Source organism: Arachis hypogaea, chromosome 2, assembly GCF_003086295.3.
Source record: "Arachis hypogaea cultivar Tifrunner chromosome 2, arahy.Tifrunner.gnm2.J5K5, whole genome shotgun sequence".
Classification (NCBI taxonomy): domain Eukaryota; kingdom Viridiplantae; phylum Streptophyta; class Magnoliopsida; order Fabales; family Fabaceae; genus Arachis; species Arachis hypogaea.
The window spans coordinates 86,800,038-86,808,883 of record NC_092037.1 but is presented as its reverse complement, the minus strand read 5'-3'; the positions used below and the strand labels follow the sequence as shown (position 1 = coordinate 86,808,883).

At 33.9% G+C, this 8,846-nt stretch overlaps 1 protein-coding gene across 1 annotated transcript; it reads right to left on the bottom strand.

The window, feature by feature from the left end:
- Window positions 1-2,184: 2,184 nt before the first annotated feature.
- Window positions 2,185-8,436, bottom strand: LOC112749077 (uricase-2 isozyme 2). Its single transcript, XM_072219223.1, has 8 exons — window positions 7,795-8,436; window positions 7,073-7,165; window positions 6,361-6,436; window positions 5,889-5,996; window positions 4,793-4,886; window positions 4,292-4,465; window positions 4,035-4,125; window positions 2,185-2,602 (listed from the first exon to the last, which is right to left on the bottom strand). The coding sequence occupies exons 1-8, from the start codon at window positions 7,996-7,998 to the stop codon at window positions 2,519-2,521; spliced, it is 924 nt and encodes a 307-aa protein (XP_072075324.1). The 5' UTR covers window positions 7,999-8,436; the 3' UTR covers window positions 2,185-2,518.
- Window positions 8,437-8,846: the final 410 nt, after the last annotated feature.

Sequence of the window (8,846 nt, the reverse complement as noted above, 5' to 3'; positions counted from 1 at the left end):
TTATCCATTTTTTATTCCTGAATGGTTTAATTACATATTTGGTTTCTAATGGAGAGTCTAGTTGCTCCAGTTGATCAACGTATTATGTGTGTTGAGTTTTGGTTATCTGTATATCTAGTTATTCAAATGCTTCTGATTTGGCCAATGCTTTTTATTTGTGGCTTCATTATGTCATTTGGGTCCTTTTATTTGGTTCCAGAAAGAAATTCCTCCCAATTACATCATGTATATTGTGTGACTGCATCCTAGAAAATTTATGTTATAAATCTGTGTAATGAGAAAAATGTTTAGCCTCTGGATTAGAGTCAAATTGGTAGTTTGCACGTTTAAAATTTTTTGTAAGCCATTGAGAAAATTTTACATATGCATATGGCTCTAATTTGATTTTAATTTTTTAGTATCCATTTTTTATTCCTAATTTGATTTTAAATTTTTTATTATCCATGTTTAGGTTGTTCCAAGCATAGAAATGACATTCCCCTCTGTAAAAGATTATGAAGCTTTTTATACTAATTATATAAAGAAAGTTGGTTTTTCATGGAATATAAGAACTACTAAGTGGGATCAAACTAGACATATTACATACCAAATCTTGGTATGTTCTAGAGCTGGTTATTGAAGATCAAAAATTGATCCACTAAAGAAGATAAATCTAACTTCCGAGCAAAATTATAAAGTTAGGATTATTGTGAAAAGGGATAAGAAGTTGGAATATGTGTTAACCTTTGTAAATATTCAACATAACCATGCTATTAGTATAATTTTTTGTTTGAGAGTACAAACTATGCACAACACAAATTGATTTATAACACAAATTGATTTATAGAAGCTCAAAACGAACAAGAAAAATGTCGTTGAAGAAGCCGATAGAAGTACAAGAAATAAAAGCTTACCTTGCATAATCAAACAAGAAAAATGCAGTCGAAGAAGTTCGCGCCTAAGACAGAAAACACCGCACCTGAGACAGAAAAAGGAGAATCACAACCGCGCTTGAAAGAGAACGAAGAAGAATTGTACCACCGGAGAGAGAGAGAGGGGGATGGAGAATCGCCTTTGAGAATGAGAATGAGGATGGAGTAGTGTCGGAGAGTGAGAGTGAGAGTGAGGGAACGAGAAAGAGGAACGGTTGTTTCAACGCGTGTAAAGAGTGAGAGTGACATTTTGATTTTTAATTTTTAAATTTTGTATTGTATATGTATATAAATACGATGACTGAAAATAGTGATCGAAAGTGGTGTGCATATAGCACAACTGAATTATGATTATCAATCATGTGAAACCTCTTTTCATAGATTCATTAGGTCCCAAACACTCTAGGTTTACTCTAGTGGAGGTCGTAAGCTAAAATGCTCTACATTGTAACGTAGGCAAACGACATTGAAATTACAAACTCTATCCAAAAATGATCTTAAGGAAACAAATCTTCAGTTCCTAAATTTTATGGGCAACCTAGCTCAAAATACAGGGCAAAACTAAAACTTCCCTATCTCACAGATCAACTTCCTATTAGTTTATTCAAATATGAATATAACTCCTTAGAGACCTCTAACAGAGTTGATTTTAGACAGGGATATACTAGAAACACCAAGTTTCCTATTAGTTTTGTGCACTTAAGAAGTCTTAGGCAACAAACTTCCAAAATCCATAATTAAGGGTAAGAATATACTAGAGACAATAAGCTTTCTAATGATTTTGCTCTCATGTGAATCCAAGCTTCATGGAATTAATTGTGTTCTTTAGAAGTTGGCTATTCTTTTTTGATACTAGTAGCTTTCTTATTTTTTAGCTATATATTCTTTTTCACTCTCGCTTGTTATTATGAACTCGTTATAATTGTTACTTCTGCTGCTACTTTGCTTCTATCTTAGTTCGAACTATGAACACCTGAAGAGTTCTCAACCTGGATTAGACTCCCATTTGCCAATGGTCAAACTTCTGCAAGCTAGAAAAAAATAGTTGCATTAATGTGAAATTCAGCGACGATGGATCCAGACTCGTGGTGACAAAATCCAACTCGGTGATTAGCATATATGATTTGCATCAGTGGCAAAGAGATTCAGTCATTTGAAGTGCCAAACGTGACTTCTGATATCTTGCCCCCTTTGGAACGAACTTGCAAATGTTTCAAACACTTTCGGCACCACAAGACAAGACAATATCACGTTGGGGAATCCCAAAAGAACCTGACAAAAACTTGGTATATACTATATACATGCACGAATGATGAAAACAAGAGAATGTTTCCGTTTTGTAGAGGATAACAATATCAGCCATTACTGACCATATTCTCCCATAATGATATCCGGAATTTCTCTTTATGTTCAGATTTTCAAACTGGCCATACCAATCAGTTTTGACTTTTGACATGCTCATAGAACAACCCAAGCAGTTCTTGCCTATACATTTTATTCTGAAGAAAGGGCATGTAAAGAAACAGCTGGAAAAGCATAACCAACATTATTTATACATAACATGTTATTTTGATCAGAAAGGATGATCTGTGGTGTTTCAGCAGTTCCTACATCTTTGACCAAAAGCAGCTCAATGTAGCTTGAATTGACCCATGTGGCTCGTCCGTGGGTAAGTATACATCATCGTTAAACTGCACAAACACCATCATTTAACAGCTTTAAGATATTAAATTACGGTTTAAACTACCTATGCATTGGAAGCAAATTCCAATACATTGCATTCAAAATTTTATTTATATTATTCATCATATCAAGAGTTTTCATAAAAAAAGGGGGATTACACACTACTCTTCTGTATCTTTTTATCTGTCACTTTGCTTAAACGCACAATTATTAAAAACTATAAATCAAGAGTGCCTAAAGAAGTTACCAAACAATAACAATAACTAATAATAAGGATTCCGCTAGGGCCCAACTTGGGATATAGCCAATTAGTTGAAAAATATGTTATTTACATAAAATAAAAAATAAAACAACTCCTCACTACTCCCCATTTTCTGGAATTTCAAAATTAGAAACAAAGAAGAGTTAACTGAATTGGCTTATGCTATATTTGGCTTATGCTATAATTGATTCCCTAGAGTTTCTCTAATAATAATAATAATAAACTTGCTGATGAGGAGAGTTGAGGCAAGCTAATGTGGTCTTAATAAACTTGGACCATAAACTCGAAAAGTGAAAGGCAACATTGTAAAAATAATTCAATATAGGACTTATTATTATAGTATATTTTAATCAATGCAAATATTACTTTTGTTGCTTAACAATTTAATAGTATCTATATGGAATTAGCTTAATAATTGAATAAATATTGCATGACATAACCAGATACTTGAGTAACCAACAACAATAACCAAACTTGTACATTTGAGGACAAAACCAATCGAAATATAAACACATAAGATTGCTAATAGGATCAAGAGTATATCAGTTTTTTCAAAGTTTATGCAAGTTAGCTTGTTTTTGGATGGTAAGCTTGTAAGACTGTAAAACATGAGAATGTAAAACCGAACTTGTCAATTCACAACCGTGGTTCTTTACCATTCACTCAACATTCATACTACCCCAGTCAATTCACCCACTGTGGTTGTTTACCATTCTTTGCTATTTATGATTGGAATGATCGAAAGTGATGGAATGGTGGGGAATGAAATGAAGGCTTCAACTTATGTGGCACATAGTGGAGGTGGACCTTTATGGTTTGAGGACTTGCATGAATTCATGAAAGAGTATTCAGTTTCACTGTTGGATACTTAATAATAGAATAGAATAGAACAAAATGGCATTGGATTGAATCCATTCTACTCTATTGAATATTCTTATTTTCCGATCTCTCCAAATTTGGGCAAAAGGAGATGAAAGTGCAAGCTACTAAAATTTCTTATTCTTCATCTTCTATAATTCTATTAACAGAAAACGGAGATGAAATTTCTTCCATTTCATGCTTTGATATCTTAAAAATGGGAAAATGTACAATTATTCCATTTCAGTCTATATTAATCCATTTCAGTCTATTCATTGGTTCTATTAATGTAGTGAACTCTTAGGGAAAAGAGGGAATACCTTTACAATTTGACCACCTGTATTTGAGATATTGACTGGTAGGAAATGAATATTTGGCATCTTTAGTTGAACAGAATCTATGTCAGGAAATCTGAAGCATAAAGTTAATTGTCAGACCCTACTTGATTGAACTAAAGAATAAATTTGAGCACGTAGGAAATAAACATAAACTGATTGCGGGTTCTACACTGAGGTGCAGAGTGGATAAAGAAGCATCGATTGCCTCCCTAAACAGGGAGAGTATTGAAGAAAGATACCTGTTCAATGTGGCCCTTGCCATTTGATAGAGAGTGCTTTGAACAGATGGGCTGTACACCCCCACATTCGGTGGACCGAAAAAGGTTTCAAGCAGAACTCTTTTAACATCGCCGTACCTCTCCATAAAGTAAAGTGGCTTCTGTGGGACGCTGCTTAGTGATTCATAAGAGTACCTACAATTTACATTAGAAGCATGACTCTATTTCCACATTTAACTATTGGTGGCAATAGTTATTGCGATATTATAACTTCTCTCCATGATGGTGCTAAATAAATAATCCTAATGATGCTCAATAAAAATCTTTTTATTAATAAACGATAACTGAAGTGTAATAAAGTTGCTTAAAAGTCAGAATTAAGCCTGCAAGATATCTATGTGATTTAGGTGATTGATTTAAATCGCATAACTCTTTCCGACACCAGAAACTATTTCTGTTTTTACCTCTTCATTAAGATTCACTAATAGGGAAAAAATGTCTAAGGAAACAATTAAGTCTTACCTCCACAGACCAGTTACTTCTGTTGCCAGCATCCTTTCACGTGTTTCAGGAAGAGCCGTGTACTTGTCTCGTATAAACCCTTCAAAACCAGACTGCTCACAACAAATCCAAACTAAAGTTAGAACAAAAATAAGGGATTGTATATCACAATCTTGCTTTTAACTCTGTAAATCAAAGGGAGACCAATAGCAGCTACTATTTCGTAAAAGCGGGATCAGTGGAGAGTAAAAGAAAATTGACACACTATTTGTCACAAAAACTCAGCATCATAGTATGGATGCCAGAAACCAGATCTCCAAGAAATGGTAGGTCGTTATACATATGCTCATACAAATTTTGAAAGGTTTGAGTATTATAGTACTAAAAGCAGTTTGAGTATGTTGCAGAAAAAAAAAAAATTCCCATCTTTTCAAAATTTTAGTAGTCAAATTTAGAACTTGATCCTTTTTAATAGTTCCAAAGAGGTTTTCTTTCTCTTCCTCTAAATCTTATTGAAGGGGAGCCTTAGAGCAATAGTTGAGTTGTCTCTCTGTACCTCAAGATCACAGGTTCAAGCCGTCGAAACAGCCACTGATAACATTCTTCCTTTAGATGCGGCCCTTCCTAGGACCTGCGTTAATACAGGATGCTTGTGCATCGGGCTGCCCCTTTCCTCTAAACATTATTGGGCATTTAATAAACTCTAGAACATTTTTATAAATAAAAATTCTTCAGGTTCTTTAAAAAAAAAAATTTAGAAAAATCTATGTTGATGATCCTTCTTATAGATATAGATCTATTATATATAATTGCAAATATACTTTTTTGTGTTTCTGTTATCGATACCTACTTTATAACATTTGATATTCTTTCCTGCGTTAGGGGGATAGAAGAAGGGGATCACGAGCAGAAAAAGGAATTTCCTTTCAACTCAAAACCATATCATGTCATGCTTCTCCTATAATTGTGAAACCATAATATCAAAGTAATCGCCAACTATAATATTTTAGAAGAATTTGGACCCAAAACAAAATACTGTTTAAGAGATTATGTATTACATACACAGGAAATATTATATCAAAATCAAAGTACAGGTTTCTATATAGCATACTTAACTTAGTAGTTTTCAGCACTGATAATCCTTCAACACCAGAAGTCAACTGTAGAGCACCAGACTTTTTTACTATTGCCTCAACTGTATGCCTCTCAGATCCAAGTTTGAAACCTTATAAAAATAAAATCAAAGGACTTGAGGGCTGAAAAGAAACAAACTGGAATTTATTACTGAATCATGGAATCTAAAATTAGCTACACCAGTATTCAACACAGCATCAAGGCAGAAAAATATGATGAAAGTGGGATTTTTCCATTTTGACAATCTAATGAAATGTTTCACTCAAATTGCTAGTTCCACTAAAAGTGCAATAAAGCAAGAAGTGAAATACAAATTTGAAATATGTTAGGCAACCAAAATTGTTTGCCAAATATTACAAATTGTATAACCAAAAGCAATTAGAAAAGGGTACAATCTATGAACTATACCATATTGAAACAAATACTATTGTAGAATGTAACATAGTCTAACAAACCATGCATATGAGGTTGACCATCCACGATGATGCGTTCCCATGGCTTTTCCACAATGTTTACAATAGCTGTAGTAACCTGTGAAAAGCCATAAAGCAACAAAAAACTATGGGGAGGAAGACAATATAACAACAACAATAATAACAAAGTCTTATCCCACTAGATGGGTAGACTACATAGATTAAACGACACCATTGTACCCTATCATATATCACAGTGAAACTATTTATACCTAGATCTACTTTGACTAAACCTAGTAAAAGGTCTTTTTAGATCTTCCTTGTATCTATCCTGATCCACCTTCATATCTGGATATTCCATCGATCTTCTCCTCATATGTTCAACGCACCTAACACGAGATTCTACCATCTTTTCAAAAGTAGGCACTACTCTAGCTTTCTCTCTTATATCCCCATTCCTCGCATTGTGTACGAGTGTTTGGTCAATCATTCATCTAAGCATCCTCATCTCTACCACACTAAACTTATCCTCATTGAAAAATTAGGTTAACCAGCCAACGGCTTTCCTCTTAAACCTTTCCAAACTTCAATCGGAAAACCATAATGTGATATAAATAATTTGGTCAAAGAAAAATTGTTAGCAAGAAAATTTTAAGAGAAAGAGCATAATGCAAGAGGATTATAAAGGATAAAAGAAAACAAATGTAGATTTATTTGAATAATGATATTATACTGTATTCTACCATTCACCGACCTGCCTATAGAATGATATAAAGTGCTTGGCAAGCTCAATAGCAAAGTTCTCAACAGAAAGTATTTCAGAGCACTCCTTGGCTTTTGCATATACCTAGCAATATTTTCATAAAAAAAATCAAAATTGAACAGATGTGATGGTGGAGGATGAAAGACAAATAGCAAAGATGTTTAAAAATTAATACAGGAGATGTCATATCATATGCAAGCAAATTCAGGGTTGTACACATTTTATGTGATCTGAGTTTAAATACTGGTATTATATTATAAGCATCTAAGACAGAAATACTTGCAGTTCTTGTGTTTCCAAGAAATGTAAGCAGAAAATATCGGTCTCTAATCAATAACTCTTTGTATTCTTGTCTATTTCTTTCTAGAGACAGGATCATATCAAAACAAACCTAACATCACATCTATTTAGCCACTTCTTGAGAAAATACAATTGAAACCAACAGAAGGTACAAAGCAGCATATGAGATTCAGGCATAATTGTTTTGTTAACATTTACAATATAGATCTTTTAATAGACTAAAATATTGAACTGGTAAAGTTCAGAAGAGCAAATAACTGATTTTAAATCCCATCAGAAAGTAAATAGATTCGCACTCCAAATATCAACATGCAAACAGATAGATAGCAGAGCTTAAAATGTTAACTTTGGATAGTGGTACGAATCACGCAGAAAATTATTAACACAGAAGAAGAGAGGAAGAAGAAGGTTACAGTGTTCTTCATGGTGTCAGTGGCAACTATATCGGAGTTGTCATCACGGAGATAAGAGTTGACACAATCCGAGAAGAGGCTGATGCCGACTCGCCACTCCACAACGTAGTGTTTTCCTTCCTTCGTCTTCCACAGGCGAGCCACCCTTACCCTCTCTTTCCCATGCCTTTGCTCGAAGTTGAATCCCTCTACTCTTTCTGCCATGGGAAATTTCTCCCCTTTTCTTTTCTTTTTTGTTTTTTATTATAAGTTTAGACTTTAGAGTGTTTGATTTGACCTGTGTGTCGATTCCGTTCCAATTTATATTGGAGATAAGACAGCAGAGATTTGCTGGTTTTGCTTTTCTCTCGGTTGGAGTCTGTGTGCGGATTACATCATCATCCTCATCCAAGTTCCAAAGACAAAGAAGCTTCCGTTGAAGGCCAATGCTACGGTGGTGAACAAAAAATTTTTCAGCAGGTGCCGAAGATGCGTGGCTTCTTGGAACGCTTGACTTCTGGCAGCGTGGTGTTAACACGCTCAGACAGAGACTCAGAAGGGACAGAGGTTGTTGGGGAGTGAATTAATTAGAGGGGTCAGATTATGAGTTAATAAAAATGAGTAATATGTTGGATTTTTTGGTAATGTTAGAGGTTGCATTTTTGGTAACCAAAGATTATATGTAGTACTATTGATAAATATGAAAAAAGTTACGAAAGTTTTTAATTTATTCGCTAAAATTAGACTTTTATATTTTTGTAGATGAATAGCTCTTTTATATGCAGAGATTGACAAAAAAAAATGTGTTTATAATTTCATACTAAAATAAGTATGTATTTTGTCAATGAGCCTTACCTCAATTGACATATCTCCCCCCTCTTTACTTTAAAGCTCTAGGATTCAAATTCTAGAGATTGCAATTGAGATAAAAATGTGGTAAAAATGTGAGGAATATGTGGGTCAGTGAGTGTGTATCTAAGATTAGATTGTCCAATCTATTGAGATACTTAGAATTGGAAGTTATTCAATCTATTGAAAAAAAAAAAAACAAGTATATATTTTAAGAATATAAA

What these genes read in the sequence shown, in the direction of transcription:
- LOC112749077 (XM_072219223.1), bottom strand. Translation starts at nt 7,998, where the DNA reads ATGGCAGAAAGAGTAGAGGGATTCAACTTCGAGCAAAGGCATGGGAAA. An exon ending in CTGACACCATGAAGAACACT is followed by an intron (nt 7,166 to 7,794) that starts GTAACCTTCTTC and finishes AAATATTGCTAG; the next exon opens with GTATATGCAAAAGCCAAGGA. An exon ending in GAAGTAACTGGTCTGTGGAG is followed by an intron (nt 4,466 to 4,792) that starts GTAAGACTTAAT and finishes TGTAAATTGTAG; the next exon opens with GTACTCTTATGAATCACTAA.